This window comes from Nesoenas mayeri (assembly GCF_963082525.1).
Source record: "Nesoenas mayeri genome assembly, chromosome: 1".
Classification (NCBI taxonomy): Eukaryota; Metazoa; Chordata; class Aves; order Columbiformes; family Columbidae; genus Nesoenas; species Nesoenas mayeri.
The window spans coordinates 13,928,208-13,947,070 of record NC_137541.1 but is presented as its reverse complement, the minus strand read 5'-3'; the positions used below and the strand labels follow the sequence as shown (position 1 = coordinate 13,947,070).

The window sequence follows — 18,863 nt, the reverse complement described above, 5'->3', positions numbered from 1 at the left end:
ATCACCAATGCAAAAAGCATTTTAATAAGATAGAACTCTTTTTTTTTTTCACCTCCCTTTTTTCCCCCCCTCATTGGATGAACTAAACTGAAGGAAACTTCTGTAAGGCTAATGTTTCAGAATTCATTAGAAAAATATAGTGAAGCTAGCGTAGAAACATTTAAAGTGTTCCATAGAACAGAATATATATTCAATAGAATATATTTTTTTCCTGTTTTTTCATGTTTCCTGTTTTTTTCCGTTATTTTAACATCACAGTTCTTTTTACATTAGTTCCTATATTGCCATTACTATTGTAGGATTTGAAAGTCTGCTTAGAAAGCCCATCCGTAAAAAGGGTGATGATGCTAATGATTTTGTGAGTGGCACCTTGAAGACCAAGGTATTTAAATAGTTTGTTTAAACATAGTTGGGCAGAAAACTGGGAATTAAGCACACATTTTCTAGTCTGTTGTCATAAAACGAGGCAGTCTTCCCTTTGACTATTATATTAATAGATGGTAATAATACCGGATTAATTGTATGTATGGGTCTTTTGCATAAAATCTCAGTAATTAAGGTTGTATCTTTATTACATGAGTGGTAAATATTTTCATTAATGAGTTTCAAGATATTTCCATAAAAATATAGAGGTTCTGTAGTGTTCTGCTAAAAAGGTGTCCTATTTCACCATTAATATTCCCAGAGAATTACCTGAAAAGCATAAGATATCCTTGTCCTTCTTCTGAACCTGAACGGTACAGGTGGAAAATGTTCTGCTATTAAATATAAAACTGAAAAGACATAAGGGTATAAAGCAATTGCATGCCATTTACCAACAGATTGAGGTTATAGAACCAGAACAGTTCAGTGAGAGATACATTCAGTTAAATTAGAATCATGGATATTTTCAAGTAAATTGACTGTTTCTTTCTGGTGCCAACATCTATGGCTGATTTTCAGACTGGAACTGTTCTGGCCCTTAGTATGTTAGAGCAGTCTATCCATTGCTGTAGTTCACAACAGCTGGATGAGACATCACAAGCTGCTGGGAGAAATAAATGTAACCCTTTCATTTCTTGACATCCTGCAGTGTTTGTGCGAATGTCAGAGAAGCTATTGGCAAACCTGTAGGCTTCACCAGTTTGCACCATCTGAGTTCCTCCTGCTCTGACTTTATTGGGAGAATTCTCATTTTGGCATCTACTGATAAATTCTGGCTTCTCTGGATATATCAAGCAGCAAAATAGAACCATTATTTGGGGAGAAAATCTGAGCCATATTCTTTATTTATTGAACTATTATTTATTGAGGACTGGTTTACATTTCCTCAGTACAAATTCGTGTAACTGAAGGACACTTTATTAGAAGTTACACATGCACTATTCTATATTTTTAGAAATATGCTAATTCAGGGGTATGATAATATAAGCTTTTTTGAGACAGTGGAAAACTAGAAGAAAAATAATATGTGGAGGCAAGCCATCCATGTAATGTGCCCAACTTGTGAAAGGATGTCACAAATAGCTTTATTATTCTTGACAGACACAGAATAAAAACAAGATGGCTCTTTGTGCCCCACAAGAGTACTTCAATCCTGAACACTGATTTTCAAGTTTCTGCATTAACAATACTGGAGTAATAGAACAGCATTTCTTCAAAATCCCTTCTATGCTGTAGACAACTTTCTGCCTTGCAGGGTGGATTCCGCAAATACGATTGGTTGGGGGAGGAGATAAAAGGAATTTTAAAGCAGTACTGGATGTGTAGCAAATCAGCCGAAACCTGGATAAAAATTCTGTGTATTCTTCTTATTTGGAATTAAGAAATTCTAAAAAGATGGAATGAAATGAATTTTGACGTTCTTACAAGCATTTCGTCGTTTCACTACGTGTATATTCTAAATCTATGGGGACAAATCTTTAGCTGTGGTTTGTTCCATGTTTGTTTTAATGTACTTTCAGATCACAGTATATAAGCATATAGTTAAGAAAAAAAAAAACCCAGCTCAGTCATTTAGGTATTAGACTGAAAACTCACAGACAAGGAATTGTATTTTATGTATGATCATTGCATTGACTTCTGATCCTGCCCATGCAGAAAAAATAATGCATTTATAAAATGATCTTAGTGAGTCATGCAGGAAAAGTCTGTTTTGCAGACTTTTATGATATCTAAGACTCATTATATCTTTCAAAACATCTTCCCTCACAAAAGGTTTGAAGAAGGATATTAAAGTAGGATTTTACTGATCTGGGTCAAAGAATGAAGTATTAAATTCCATGTGTATCCTAACATTGATTCTCAGGTCAAGCTGTTTGTTCTTGAGGCAATCTGTTATAAACTGGAATTCCAAATGAGTTGAGAAACCAATTTTTTTTTACTAAAATGTGCACAACATTTCATATTTCTACACCTTATCTTCAAGAGTGCCTGAATTTTCATAGATAATCCATAGTGAAAAGAAATTCAAGATTAAGATTTTATTGTTCCAGTAATAAAGGAAAATAAGACAAAAACATATGATATTGCAGCAGCATCTGAATGTTGACTAATTGAATTGAATCTTATCTGAATGCACATTTTATCCTGGAACTTTCTCAACCTGATGGCTGAGATCTATTATCCAGCTTCAAGTTAAAAAACAGTTGAAGTGAAAAAAAAAAAATTAAAAAAAAGAAAGAAAAAAATAGAAGAATCAGTCTCTGTAGGAGTATTATTAGCTGCTTCAGTATAATTGTTTTTGGCTTGCATAGAGGAAAACACTAAATTCCTGCTATTTGTGGTATCAAATGACTATGTTAAGCAAACAGTGTTTTTCCAGACAAAGAGATTAAAAGCCCTTCAGACTGCAGTTAACATTATGCAATCATTACTTAGTTCCAGAAAGATATGCTACTTCTGTCCCTCAACATTGTTGAGTTTGATCTGCTTACCTGCTTTTTACTATCTCTCCTTTTGAGAACGAGAATTTCACTTAATTTTAGGAGTCTAATCAAAGGTAGTGCCTAGAAAACTACGGTAATTTATCTATATAGCATTTAGAGAAGAAGAGAGGTCTCCAGAGTTGATTCAGACTTTTTTTGCAGCTTTGACATGTCTTGGGATCTTTCTTGCTTTTTGCTATCCAGAGATCCCAGGTTTCATAATTGTCTAACATAGACACCTCAGTTATATTCCTAATTTCAGTGGAGTAAAAAAAGGCTTTAGCATTTGCCGTCTATTTTTTAAATCACCATCAATATTACTGACACTTTCTTGATATAGCATTTTTCCTACCTATTTCCCTCAACTGTGATTCTTCTCCTACAGTTATCAGAACAACCCGTAAGCCTCACAATTATTTATCTTACTGCTCAGTTAAATGGCTCATATTTGCAAAGTGAGAAGTAATGTAATGTAACTACGATCCATCATTTAAATGTATTTTCATCTGAATTTTGGGTATCTAGACATGAGGGATCTTGTATTCCTACTTCTGTAATTGATTATGAAGAGCAATTGGTAGCAGCCCCAGCAAGCCCCATCCCTTCATAGAAGACAATTGTAGTTGGTTACAGCTGGTCGTGTATTTGAACTGCGTTACAAAATCTCTTCAGTTTGAACAATAAGCACAGCTGAACGTGGCATGTTCTGCACTGTCTCAGCTTTTGAGTGACTGTTCCTTGGGAGCAGAGTTATTCTTTCTCATTATAGTGAATCTGTTCAGCAGTTACAAGGGGAAATCCTACTGTTCTAACAGCTAAAGAATAGTCAAACTGCTTTACTCTGGGTGATTTTACAGAAGAGTGAAAACCTCAGTCTTCTTTTGAAAAGGCATCACGTTCGGATTGTAACAGACTGTTATTACCATGTATTACAACAAACAGTATGATGTAACATGCCTTCTCTTGGGAATTATTTGCTCTTTGTAGTGTATGGACCAAGAACGAGACTCAGTTACCAAAAATTCACCTCTCAAACTGAAATTTCTAGGGGGTGATTTGTTTCACTTTAACATATTAAACTACTTGGTGAATGTTGTAAAAATGTGCTGTCTTCTGATGTTGTGCTGCTTAAGAGCCCACAACGAGGAGGCCTGTGGCAGGGTTAGGTAAACTCTTACTTGAATTGGTCGTGTCATGTTACAGCAATTAGTGCTTCTTGACCAGCAGAGGGTGGAGATTTCCCAATACCTCCCTCAGGCAGCTGCTTGCATGATGTTCACAATTTAAACTAATCCCTTTCATACAGACTGGAGGTTTTGGGCTGAGGAAACTAGAGATGGGATTACGTTGTCCTACATTACATATACCAACAGTGAGAACAAAACTGTAGAATCTGGACGACTGAATTTCATATTCTTTCCTGAGAACTAGCACCCATCTTTCCATGCTGACATTTTACCTTCTGGTGATCAGCACCAGGTGAAAAGAGGAATTGCCTTTGCCATAGTAGCCCTACACTAGTACTAGTTGTTTTGCAATCGTTTGGAGTGGGCAAATCCAACCTGTCCCTGCTGATGGGTGAGGTCTGCAGTACTGTCTGCTCATCTTCACTGATGTGTTACCCACACCAACTGTATTCCCGACATCAGGGTGTCCTTTTGTCTGGCAGACGTGACTCAGCTGGAGGAGCTGGGAGAGCCTGGAGTGCACCAACAGGCTCCACATGCTCTGACCAGTATGTGGTTACAAGATGGTTATCTTTCTGTATAACTCTTTTTCTGCAGCCTGCCCTCTTGCCCCATAACATTTTCTCTTTTTCCTTCTCCAGTTCTTTCTGACAATGCAGCTGTTTTCAGAATAGCCCGATCCAGGGTTACACAGCTGCACCACGTCAGACCTGACCTTGAATGCAGGCAGCTGACAGAGAGTAGTTGATGGGATTTATGTTGCCATGCATTAACCGTAAGATATTTCCTACAGCTATTTTGATGGTAGGGGTTGCACTCTGTCATTTTGGAGGCTATTACAGACACCACTGGAGGAAAAACATTCATGCTACACTTGTTCTGAGCTCAAAACTCATTAGACTATTTGCATGCACAGTGCTGGTGTGTGTCATGAGCCACACCATGTTCTGTCTGTCTGGACGTGAGACCTGCACAAACACTTTAAGCCTAAGAACACATTTCACAGACACGTAACCAGTTCCCCTCTAGTGCTGACACCCCCTGCACAAGGTAAAAGGTGCAGAGTGCCACAATCCCTTATAAAGGAAGACATTTAACGTCAAAATATATTTTAAAAACTTATAAAAGGCCACTCCAGCCTGAAAATAAAGAGCAAGCCAACGTGGTCATAAGTTAAAAGATGGGGCATTATGCCAGAAAAGGCAGTCTGCCTTGATTATGAAGTCAGATACTCAGTTCATGAAAAAAAAAACCTCACACACAAAAAGAACCCAAACGTTAGGTTTGCAAAAAGAAGAGGAGCCAGAAACCCAGTGTGTTAACCCTTCCCTCAGTGCTAGAGGGAAGGAAAGCAGCCTTGGCTCTTATGCGCAGTGATGAGTATTTGTGGGGAAGAGTCAACTGTGCTACAAAGGCTGGAGGCTGGAAGGGCAAGAACTGGAAGCATCTTCTGGGGCACTGCTACCATCCTGACGTGTGGTGGGTGATGGGCTGCTGCTTAGCTTCTGCCTGGCTTTTCTGTGGCCGTCTCCTGTCTGCTGTGTCCACTGTCAGACAACACGTGTACCCTAAGCAAAGCTCGTGCTTTGCGCTGCTGCTCCCCTTAAGCAATGGAACTAAGCACATCTGGCCTCTGCAGCAGCTGGAGAGGTGGGGACAGCAGGAATCCCTCCTCGCAGACTTTATCTTTCCAGTTTCCTTCTTTGGATTCTTGTCTCCTCAGGCCTTATTTGGCACCCAGAAGAACATGCCAGACTGCTTTTTTTTTGGTGGATGTTTTGCAAATGAATTCCTGGTGCAGGGCACAGGTGTAGTCCGAGCTGTAAAAGATTATTATATTATACAACTTCAAAACCCTGGGAAATAGTGAGGTCTTTGTATGTGAATATCAGGAGAGACTATTTCTTGTGGAGGAATGGTTCATATGCATGCTGTCTGTAGAACATGAGGCTAAAAGGAAAGTGTCCCGTACTTTACATAGCATGTATATGTTAAAGGAACTACTTTGTGTGCTAAAGAGTGAACTGACATCTATTGGATTTGGGAAGCTGAAGAAGTGACTCCCTGGAGTCATTCCCTGATGTCACTGCCTGGAGCAATAAAGGGAATAAATGGAATCGACAGATCCATCTGTCCATTCACTTTTCACTGACTGTTGCTCTCTTGGAGTGTGCAGAGTTGGTGATTTGGTCCTACAGGAAGGATTCTGTAAACGAGCTCCATGTTACTGTGATTGCATAGGGCCTTGCCTTGTATCCCATCTGAATTTAACACACATTTTACTATGGATCTGAAAAAAACAGTGAAGATATTTTACCACATTCAAACCTTGCTTCAAACTAGATGTGAGCATCTGCCATGTGGGAATGGCTCCTAAGGCTGGGAAAACAAAGGTACAAGGATGTGACAATGACAATCATTGCTATTCTCATTAATGGTGTTGACCGTAGAAATTGTTGAACCTTACTGTTGCTTGCTTAGTAAACGCATTTTTGGAACAGATCGTGTCTTTTGATTGTGTTGTTAAATTTTCAGGATGATATGTGTAGCCCATGTATCTATTTTTCTTTTAATGGGACTAATGCATTTCTTTCTTTAGTGAGCATCTAGATATCTATGATTTTAAAGTATTGCAAAGATCTCAGGCCTTTCCTGTGTTGTTTTTGCTAGGCTTGCTAAGACATAAATATTTTATTTCTTACTTAGATTTCAGTTGATGGCTTCAGAAATATTGCCAATGGCTGCAGTAGAATTCAAGATTTGCTGATCAACAAAATGCCAGCTCTTACGGATGGATGTATTCAAGTAAGAAATTGAAAAGAAATCTGTACTTTGAGAAACTTCCTCATGTTGGAACTGGGTTGTCCTCTCAACTGACTTTATTTAAAGTTATGCAGATACAATTTAGGAGGAAAAATGATCTCCTAAAACATTTATAAAAACGATCACCTAATTATGTTTATGAAACTTACTCACTTGCCGTCACTTTTAGAAAATTTCGGTTGTCTTCTTTTGCTACCAGAGTATGGCTGAATTGTGGTCTTCCAGTTTATAAATGAGAGTTTTTCAGTTTTTTCAGTTTTAAAGCAAATATAATATATATAAAAACCTTCTGTTACTGTTTTTGCCCATCAAAAATGAATTTTTGGGCTTCTGCAAAAGTGATTGTTAATTAGATCACTGTCTCGGGTGTCTGCCATATTTCATGTCTCCCAGTTACTTCTTTTCCTTGTGTTCCTAAATATAATAAATATAAGGAGAATTTCAGTTGTTCATATACCACTCATTGTCTAAAAGTTACTGTTAAAATGGATTACAACTGTTTGTTTGAAATTGTAACATTGGTATTATATATAGAATATTTGCTGATCTTTTGTTATGTGACAGCATAAGTGTATAAATATTTCGTTTCACCTTTTCTCCCTTTGAAGGCTCTGGTTGAAAAATGCCGACAGATAACGTCTGTTGTCTTTCTTGACTCTCCACATCTTTCTGATACAACTTTTAAAGCACTTGCTAAATGTAAACTTGTCAAGGTCGGCATTGAAGGTGAGTATAATAATTCACAAAATTATTAGGATGATGCATTTTTTTAAATTCATCCAGATAGTTTGAAATAAATAAGAATCTTTCACCTGACTCCAGTGGGTATTTGGATCAGGTCCTTAATATATGTCAGGTGCATAACTTACATGTTTTTATTTTTCAACAGGGAATAATCAAATTACTGATTTAAGTTTCAAGTTGATGAGTAAATGCTGCCCGTACATCAGGCACATTCACGTGGCTGATTGCCACAAGATTACAGACGCTGGTCTCTCGATGATTTCACCATTGAAGCATATTCTTGTACTGAATGTTGCAGACTGTATAAGGTACTATATCACATCCAGATTTCTGTAAACCACTGTAAATGAATTTTACTAAGGTTGATTACACTTGTAATAAGTCCTATTAGGACGTCTTTCAGTTTTAAAAATAAATTATTAGAATCTTAATGTATCTTAATATTTTTAAAAACAGGTTTTTGTTCCTGTATCATGTTTTCAAAAATCCATTAATTATTACTCCAGTTCAAGCAAAAATATCAACTGTAGATGTAATATTACTTAACAGCCATGGCATATTTTAGTGCTGGAATGTAGGTATGAAGACGAAAATGATAGCCAAAGACAATGCCAGTGCCACAACTCTATTAAAATGTGGATATTGTTTAATTTTGTGAATATTAAATTAATACTTTATAACTATCTAATATTATGATATAAATGAAACTGCAATTTGTTTTACAATTACCAAAAAACATTCTAATTTATTTGGTAGAGGAAGGGTATATTTTATATGAAGACTGTTTTCCAATTCAGGTGTGTCATACATCAGTAGAAACAAAGACAAATGAAAGGGTTTCCAAAGCCACGTGCTGGTTCCCTGTTCTGTGACACAGTGATGGAGCCAAGGGTGGGAAGGAACAGGGAAGCCAAAACCTCCAAACATTTCAAAATCAACAGACCTATAAGATAATCCAAAGACAGAATTGCTGCTTATCTTAACATTTCTGATGTCATGTGAAGTTTTAGGGATTCTGCTTTAATGTGTAACTGAAGTACTTTTTGTGCCTGTTGAAGCTGTATAGAAATCTGATCACATTGCGTGTAGATGCGCTGGGAAGTGCTGGAGGAACACGGTGACATCAGGCTGGTGGTTCAGCTGGGCAGGTGGGACAGCTGCCTGAATTTTCTGGTTTAACGTTTCGAAGGCTGGATTTTCCAGTCTGTCCGCCAAATCTCGGCTGTGAGTGCGTTTGCACATGTGTCCGCTGTCTCTGCTGCGAAAGAATTGCTGAATTACCTTAACAACATTTTCTAAGCAGTTGTAATGCTGTTGTAAAACTCCGTACTTGTTTTATCGCTTTTGCAGACACTTGTAAAAGTTTCAGCATTAACAGAGTTATAGATTGAACTTGGTAAAGAGTTTGTCTCAAGAGATATGAAACTACAGGTGGGGAATTCTTAGTATTTGTGTTTCTCTTATTTGGACAAGGTGTTGCTATAAAAGTTCATATTGTGAGTTACGAACATTTAGGAATTTCTCGTAGAAATCAAGGGAAGCACCATGCTGGTGGTACAATCTTAAAAACAGATTTTGAAATGCTTGGCCACCTTAGTACTCTTAATCAGTTTCCTTTTTTTTCCATGGATACTTTATCTTACTCTAAGAGTTTAAGTTTTTCTAACTTAGTCATAGGCAAATTTTTTTGAGAAATGAAAGGAGCAGAAAGAGCAAATCTAACAATTCAGAATTCTTAAATTACAGGAAGTATTTATGTGAAAAATGAAGAAAGAAAATGAACTGATCATGATTATTAGAATTAATAGAGATGTGAGTAAAAAGGTGTCTAAAAATGGACACGGGCAATGTGACGGCTCATAACTTTGGCACATTTTCCCAGTTTAAGTATGTTATCTTCATGTATGATAAAGCAGCATGTGGCCTGTGTTCTTATACAGTTAATCAGCTGATTAGTGAAACTGAGCATGTGTACTTATAGCATAATTATTTCAAAAGTTACAATGTCACTATTTCAGCCCTGAAACTCAATGTGGTTATGGAATATAGATATATATATATATATATATAAAATTAAAATAAAGAAAATCAGTTGACTGTATTGCCAGGCTGTGCATTCCTTACAGACTTTATGTAAGTTAATTATTCTGAAAGTATAGTTCTTAAATTTGTCTATCTTGAATGAAAAACAACTGCACTGTGAAATAACAGCAATATATATACCACAGTGGCTGAATTATTGCAGCATGATTACTTTAACACCTGATGAACTATAGCTTCATCTGTAGCGTGTGGTCACGCAATGGGGGCTCTGTTCAGGTTATCATTTTATTAGTAGTACTATTCCTACCCATATGTTTCTAGGACTTTGGGACTTGCAGTGATTCTTTGTGCTGCAACAAACCGTACAAGCCAAAACATGATTCACTCCAACAAAATTCTGGGATTAATTTTTTATTCATCAGGGAACATGGAACATATACTGGGAATGCATTGAACAGCTAAGGTACAAGTAATGTTAAACATACCAGAGGTATGAACTGTATCGAAACACTTACCCAAGTTGCAGTCAGCTCTCTGACACTCTCAACTTGGCAGAAAGGTTTTTTGTCTATCAGCTTAATTTTTATAACCTTTGTATATATTAAAGGTGATTCGTGTGTGAGCCACACAGTTGATTAAGTGAAACACTTTGAGGAAGAACTCAGGTTAACTTCATACATGTGTACAGAACAGCGACTCTATGTATATACTACCTATGCCTTTTGTTTCTGTGCTCCATCATTTTTCATTTAAATTATTTCACTTCCTTAAATCAGCAAAGATACTAAAACAAGTATTACTCTGAAATGACTAAACAGGTTCTGATACGTTCTAGATGTGTTTTCCAAGCTCTGCCTTTTGGGGTGCTATCACAGCTGAGTGTTGGAACTAATAGAAATTCTCATCATCTCCATCAGTTTTTTTTCCAGAAAGTTCTGGTTTTCAGTGGTTCCAGAGAACAGCATCTTTCTAATTGATCCATTAATTATTCTGACTCCTTTTTTGGGTTTCAAAGGCTATTGAAAAAAATACCTTTATTAATTTCTACTTATTTACAGTGTAGGCTGCTGAATGCAGATTTTATATTGACATGTATGGAGTAGGAAAAATACATTATAAATATTGCCTGCATTTCTCTTTTAGAATCAGCGATGGAGGTGTAAGGCCATTTGTACAAGGTTCTTCAGGAGCTAAGCTAAGAGAGCTGAATTTGACTAATTGCATTAGTGTCACTGATGCTTCTGTCACAGAAATAGCACAAAGGTACAGTAATACAGTACAAAATTTTTTAGTGTGGTTAGACTTGCAGTATGTTTATAATGTTAAAGTTCTTAATATGTTAATAAATGGGTAAAACTTTACAGCCAATTATATGCAGAAAATTGTACTAGATAAATGACTAGTCCTTTTTGGCATTGTGAATCTCTGTAAAAATGGTCCATTATATAGAGAGAGATTCATCAATATAAATATGGAAACCTGAGAATTCTTGATTTTAGGGGCGGGAAAAGTGCTTAAATGATGGTTGTCAGTGATAAAAGTGCATTAAAAGATTGGTATGTATAAGTCACATTTTTGTAAACTCAGTAAGTACTCACAAACAAAAAGCATGCTATTGTTAAACCTCTTCAGTTCCAGTTCCTCAGAAAGAGCATTGGTATTGGCAATCAAAAGACAATTTTTAAATCTCCAGAGGAGACTGGAGTCAGTCTTTCCACTCCTTACAAGTTCTCCCAGAAGGGCCCTCTTTATGCTTTTCTAACAGTAGTTTCAATTAATAGTAGCATGCTTGCTGGGAATGCTTTCTCTGATTTAATGGTGGAGTGTTACCCATAAGGCTCTGAGCATCAATTAATTGCCGGAGGAGTCAGATTTCTTAAATCTTCTGGTTTGATTATGGGAAGATACAGTTTATGGTGCTTTGTTATGCAGCAAAAATCAGTTTTCTGTGTATGGTCAGTGAGTGCTGATTTGCAGAACCTCCGATGTCTTAATTTACTGTACAACATTATTTGTAAAGCTGTAGCTGGATGCGGGTACAGCTGTGGCGCCCTGAATTCTGTCCTTGCATCAAGCTGTGAAGTTCTGTGCAAGATATGAGAGATTTGGAGATGGGCAGAAGTCAAGCATCAAAGTAATTAAAGAAATACTTTTATGTAATACAGCTCCTCAATCTCCATATTTTGATTTGATTGCTGCTCATCGTTTGAAATATTTGTGATGCTTATACATGAGTGGAACCCGTCAGAAGTCTGAAGTGCTTATTTTCATAGATCCCCTGAAAGAAACTTAACAAGGGTTATTACAAAAATATACTACATTTCTATAATAGAAGCGGAAAGCTGACATTTCTGGTTTTTTTTGTTTAATTTAGATGTCATGAATTGACCTACCTAAATCTGCGTTACTGTGAAAATGTCACTGATGCTGGAATTGAAGCCTTGGGAAATATATCGTCGTTGATATCCCTTGATGTCTCTGGAACCAGCATCTCAGATATGGTAGATATGTGATTAAAGAATGAAGAATGTGTTTATTATTTATTTAGGCTTTCTGACAAAAATGCAGTAAGAATCCATTCATTTAAAAGATTGCATGGGTGTGAAGCAGTGGAGCCGCAGTGTCATTAAAATGTATTTTAGAATGTGTATAGTATAGTATTAGCCCATGTATAGACAGTAACAAATGAAAGGTAATTCTTAAGTTGGGCAATTCTTTTATTTGAAAGAGAGAAACAGAAATGGTCAGAAAGAGGAAGGTTGGCTGCTGGGAAGCTGCATTGTGAAGAATGTTTAGTAAGCAGATTTTTTTTGCTCTAAGACGATTAGGCCTGAGAAAGACTGAACAACTGGTATTTTTATTAAAAAATTTAAATTTCTAAAACTTGTGTTTCTCATTAACTAGATTTTATGGTGAAAAATCCTGAACATTATCTGTAGCGGAAGCACGGCTCTACACTGTGCTCTGGAAAATAGTTGCCAGGGAAAGAGTTACTAAAAGGTGTCTTTAATGTGTCAGGTTGCTAAGACTGGGAAGCAAAATAGTGAGTGTGGGAGCCAGGTTAAGCATCACAGGCAACCACATGAGTGTTCCTCGCAGGTCCTGCCTTGTGCGCAGGGTCCAGAGCCAGTCCTGGTGCTTCTTCTACTTTTGGGGCAAACTCTTGTCACTGAACACAAAAATCTGTGAGAAACCTGGTGAAGAAAACTTGCCACAGAGACTATTCACTCAGTCAGTGTTCAAAGGGAATTCTGACCAAGAACTTTATTTGGCTAAGGCACAGAGTTTGTGCAAAAGTAATTAAAATGTAAAAAAGTAATTAAAATGTAAAAAAGTAATTAAAATGCCTGTATCTTTAATGGAGGCCTGAAAAAATTAAAACAAAATTAAGCTAAATAAAGAGGTTTGGGAAGGCCAAGAATATTGAATGTGATCATTTAAAATATCATAAAAATAATATCTGAGTGAAATTTATGAGGCCTTGAGTTACAGTCCCACAATGTTTCAACATGTATGTTTTCTTTCTCTGCCTGCCACAGCCTGTCTTTTAAAACGCTGTGTTGCTTCTTACTCCAGTTTTCACACAGCCCAACCCATGACCCCGGCAATAAGCCAAGCTCTTGTGCTTACTCTGCATTTCTAAGACTTTCAGTTTTCTCTCTCCCACAAGGCAGATCAATTAACCCAGAAACTGACCATTATCTTCTTTGTAATTTCTGATCTGATTGCTAGTAGTAGCTACAAAATTGTTATGGTTCTTGCTGTTTGCTATGTTGAAATATATAACATTCAAACATGTACAACAAATACACTTTCTAATCTTCAAGCACTAGTTGATAAAAGAAAATCTAGCTGTCTGCTTTGTAACAAGCTACTATTTGTATTTTTTGTCTTTATTTCATGCGTTTTGTTAGCATGTAGAGGAAGTTGTATAAATATCTATTTCAATTTAGATTCTGTAAGTATTGCTTTAAAAACGCAGCAGAGAGTGCAATGTTTTATGTGCAGCAATCAACTGCATTACGCTGTGCTGGTAAAGAAGAATTGCAAACCTCATATGCTTTCCCGCAGCCTGTGCAGCAGATCTCTGTTGCTTTCGCTCTCTTGCTCTTCAGTATGAAAGAGGTAGAACGTGCTACATAGATTTGCACTACACAAGAGAATTCTCCTTTCTGTTTTTTCAAACGACAGCAGAATCGTTCTGCAGAGCAGAATTCACTGCAGTAAGGATGACATACGCTTACGGGAAGGATGGGGAAAAAGACACATTAGAGTCAGATTTTGTCATAGATTTGTCTCAGGCACACGTTTTTAAGTCTCAACAACTTTTTTTAATAGTGGGAAGGACATTTGTTCTGATTTAGTCAGAAGTACTAGAAATTGGTTTCTTAGAGTTCTAAACAACTTAAAAGAGACTTAGAAATGAAAAGATTTGCAACTTAGTGACAGCATTTATTATTTTTTTCTTTTAAAAACCACCACAATGCCAGACCAAAGATGTTGAGTTCTTTGAAAAAAATAGCTTTAAATTCTTTGAGAAAACTCCCTTTTTTTTCAAGCTACCTCCCCACCCCTCATTGTTTTGTCTCATGTTTTGCTCTTCTAAACTCCCTGGAATAGGAACCATAGTGTTCTAAATTGTAAGTATGGCGAACATGTTCATGAATGCATAGATAATATCACAAGTAATTTTAGATATCATTTTAAAGGTATTTACAATATATGCAAGGTCTTTAAGTTTCTATTACGGAGCTGGAAACATTCACATTTAGGACCAAAACCTATTTATCTTTTTGATAATAGCAGACTCAGTGGAAACGCTTCTGTGAGTTTCATTTATACGATTTATTCTCATACTCTCCATATTTTTGTTAAAACGTCTTGAAGTTTTTCTGATGTCTATGTGATACAGCGTTGGAAGCTTTGAAAGCGAGCAGCTGCCTCGCTGTCCTCATTCCGACACAAGCTGCTCATGCATCTGGCCTGGCCCACCCATCTTCTTGGGACATTAAAAACAGATTAAATATAGAAGTGTCAGGACATTTGAAGGAAGTGTCTTAAGCCAAGCAGGATTTAGACAGAAAAGGCATTAAAAAGAATAATTAAAGGAATTGTTAAAGAAACTTATTTGACTCCTGAGTTACATAGAAGATCCAACAACAAAACCAGTAGATGCCCTGACATCGACTCAGGGACCTTCATATCAGTGTTGAATTATATGCAGTGTAATAATGAGAGAGAAAAAAACAACCTAAAACCTAAACAATATGCAAAATACTTTGAAAATGACAAGAACCCTGATTCACTTCTGATATCAAAGATAAAAAGGAAATGTGATGTGTATAGAGAAATATTCTTTACTTCTGCATTTTCTGTAATGACTCTCATGCGTTAAATTCTCTCTCGTAATAATCTAGGGCCTCATTCTCTCTCTCGGCTGAAATGCCTCCTCAAGAATTGTCTGTGGAATTAAGTCAGCTAATCAGTCACAGATTTTTCGTGTGGTATGTGTAGTTACACTTTAAAGTTGAGGATAATTTGTAATCATGGGGAACTCTGGAGCAGTGGTTATATGGATGTATAAGCAGCTCAGCTTCTTGTCTTATGTGTTTGTACTTAATGGTCTTCAGATCCTGGCTGGTCTCAAAGGCCAAACTGCAACATAAATATTTACTAATATTTTAATAAAAAATTTCTAAACAGGAAAAAAAACCCCAACATCCCAGATGTGGCATTTTGGCTTTCCACAGTTTTCTAGAGTGATTTCTGTGCATTTGTAGTGGGATTCTGAATCTATGGTGAGTTGAATACATAGCCCAGCTCCACATTTTGGTCTATTAGAAAATCAGGCCAGTGAGACTAAGGAAAAGCCTTGTAAAGGTTAAGAAAAAAATATTATCAGGTCTAATAGATATAACCAGACTGCAAATGAACTAGTAGCATTTTATTTGCAAAGGAAAGGATGTGACAAATCACGTGCATTCCCAAGGCAGGGAAAAGGAAATGTTAAAATGTATTGAATTGGTCTCCAAATTCAGGTGTTAGCATCCCAGTTTGCTTGGGAGAATAGAGAAAGTTAGAATTTGACCTGGAGACTTAAAAACTTATTTCTGCGTAAAAATAACAAATACTAACACAGAGAGTCCTTGTAGTTGATGCCAGATGAGCAAACACCTTGAGTCCCAATGCAAATCAGTAGGAATTAAAGGCACTTAGCAATGTTGAAAATTTGGCTTGATATTTTTACACAACATTTTGTTACAATGGAAGCTCTGTCGTCTGGACTTAGTGTAAAGAAACATTGGCAACTGTATTTCATAAATTATGTTCTGGTCTAACCGCAAATGATGTTAGGTACAGAAATTAAATTTTATGGTGTGCATTATACACGAAGTTGTACAAGGGGATTTCTGCACTGCGGTAGAAAAATGTCTCTACAGTTCCTGGAAACAGATCCAACTCACCTTTATAGTAGCTCTGGTACTGGAAATAGTAGAGCAACCTTTGCTTAAGGACTTATCGATTTTTGAGAAGGTTTTTGCTATCTGAAACTGAACTGTGTTCTGCCACATATGCATTGTTACTAACAAAATGTACTGCACGATAGGAGTGACACTCTTCTCTTCTAGTAAGTTCATTAAACAGATGTCTGACTGTGGGTATTCAGTACAGAAATCTGAGAGTTGAAAGGATAAGGTGAGCCATTTCATATTAAATGGCTCAGAAATGGAAGGTGGGAGATGCCTCCTAAGAGCTCTCTTCCAACATCAGAGTCACTTTGAGGTCAGTCTCTATGGTTTGGGCTATGAGCAGGAATTAACATCTGTGTGTGTCTGGAACATAAAGACACATTACAGATGCTGACCTGTAGGGTTACAGAGAGGTATGTGAGCAGAAACCTCAGAAGACGTTTAAAACAGCGTAGCACATGGTTATTATTAGCGGGAGACGGTACATTCATTGCAGTCTGCAGTTGAAAGGCAGAGACTTGCAGCTCATGAATGTCAATAACGAAAAGCAGTGCTTTGGGATGCCATCACCTCCGGGGCTTTTGTCTTTAGCAAGTGAAGACCCTCACCAACCAGTACAGTCGATACTTATCTTCTTATCTGCAAAAAACATGGTGAAATAATTATAAATGATGTTCTGCAAATGTTTGTAGGTCTCACGTAATAAAGTAAAAGCAACAGAACAAAAATTGCTTTGAAAAAAACCACAGCTATTGGAGAGGAATAAATAGTTTCTTTTCTTTTCTAAATGGAAGTGGTTATATATTAATACATGCTATACAAGAGATGCAGGACAAAGTCTTCCCTTTCTCCACAGCAACAGATGATTGATCCAAGACAGATGGGGTGATACCTTCATGTTAAAGGGGAAATATGTTTTTGGAGACACATAGAGTGGGTGATCCTGGTCTGTGTGCTGCTCAGTATCTGTTTTGCTAGCATCCATATGCAGGAGCTCCAATCATAATATGATAGCTCTGACCATATCTTTCAAAAATGTCAGGAGACTTAGTGTAAAAGATAAAAGTCTCTGGAAACAGGTCAGTATCCTGGATGGGAATCCCCAATGTGATTTATGAGGGAACACTACTGAATAAATCTGGAAGTCTAATAAAACTAGTGATAATTAGCTCCTTTGTATATATGTTAGATACAAAGGTAATGTTAAAAATTTCATATAGATTAGACTTCCTGTGTGGAGCTTGTTTGAAGAGGTTTATTTTTGGAAACATAAAAGTTTTGTAGTTTTCCTATGTAATAGACAGTTCCTAATGACATTCCCTGTCTTCCATGTCTTCACTCTTTCTTTTCTCAAATCTGTAATTATTAATGTAACATCTCAAACGAGACCTTGATTTTCCTTGGGAAAAAAAAGGGGAGTTGTTCTGTGACTCAGTGTCCCTCTAGTTATATCAAATTATTATAAATTAACTTTGAAGTCATAGCAGCATTAGTTGTTACACAGCAACAAAACTTTATAATATTATTTAGTATTTCACTGCCATGTGTATTAAAGTGATACCACATTTAAATAAGGAAAAACACAAGAAGAAATTATGTCTATAAGGTCACACCTATCACTATCAGTCTCTGCTGTACGGAATTCAAGTTCTGACATAAACCCATTTGGGGTTTAAGTGGTGTTCTGGTCAACAAGATTTGAAATCTATATACTAATAGTTTCATGAAGTTATTGAAAATAGTGGTCACCACATAACTGTCTGCTGAGCAAAATGCAAATGTCTTTGTTTCTCTAAGTAGCTGCGATTGGAAATCTCTTTCCTTGATCCTTTTTTGTTTTTATTCAGCCTGTGAGCTTTCAGGAATTCGCAAAATTTGAACTGCAGCCGCACTCTTCCAGCATTATCATTACACTGTCCACATCTGGATCCCAGACACTATTTACATGTGCTTGTTTTTTCAAGATATTTCCTCTCCATGCAGTGCTGTTCACTGCCTAATTGTAGATAATTTATTAACCATATGCAACGAAGCGATAACTTTGTTTTTCAGTAAAGTTTACTGATATGAAGCACAGAGATCTTCTGCTGTGACTATCAAAATACATTTTACAAAATCAACATTTAATTCTCCTTCAGAATAGAGAGTTTAGGATCGGAACATGGTCCCATTTCCTGGTGTACAAGCAGTAAAAATCAGAAAGCACTTTCAGACCCTTTTGGACTCCTAAGCCAGGAATTTACTGAAGTTTTCAGCTCGCTGTTGTCTTGAATACGGGGGTTGTTCATGCACCCCTGAGTGCGACTGCACCATTTCAGATGTTGTCTCGTACCATAGCTGTAGCCACAAAGCCCGCACTGGTAAGCAAATCATAAAGGCAGAAATCTTAAGATATTATTTCATCATAGCAAATAGTATTTTGTTCTTCCAACAAAAAATCTGTGAAAAGTTCTTTCAACCCTAAATTTTGGAGGGTCTGTAAGTGTGTTTTGCTTTATGAGATTCCTGGTCTGTGTCCTGTGTAAGTATTTCACACCACGCTACTTTTCTTCAGTTTCTTTCCTTCTGAACAGGTAGGAAAATATATTTTTTTTGCTTTCTCAATTGAATTATTTCTGCAAAAAATCCTTAAAACATGTACATACTTCAAGAAAAAATCAGGAGATAAACTATATGTGTTCTGCTGAAGA

At 36.7% G+C, this 18,863-nt stretch overlaps 1 protein-coding gene across 1 annotated transcript in view; it reads left to right on the top strand.

The window, feature by feature from the left end:
* The window catches only part of FBXL13 (F-box and leucine rich repeat protein 13), a gene marked incomplete at both ends in the record, with an annotated part of 84,782 nt that overhangs the window by 46,811 nt on the left and 19,108 nt on the right, over window positions 1-18,863 (top strand). Inside the window, 5 exon segments of the mRNA XM_080363186.1 lie at window positions 6,800-6,898; window positions 7,525-7,642; window positions 7,806-7,968; window positions 10,847-10,966; window positions 12,078-12,204. Coding sequence (XP_080219312.1) covers window positions 6,800-6,898; window positions 7,525-7,642; window positions 7,806-7,968; window positions 10,847-10,966; window positions 12,078-12,204 — 627 coding nt within the window.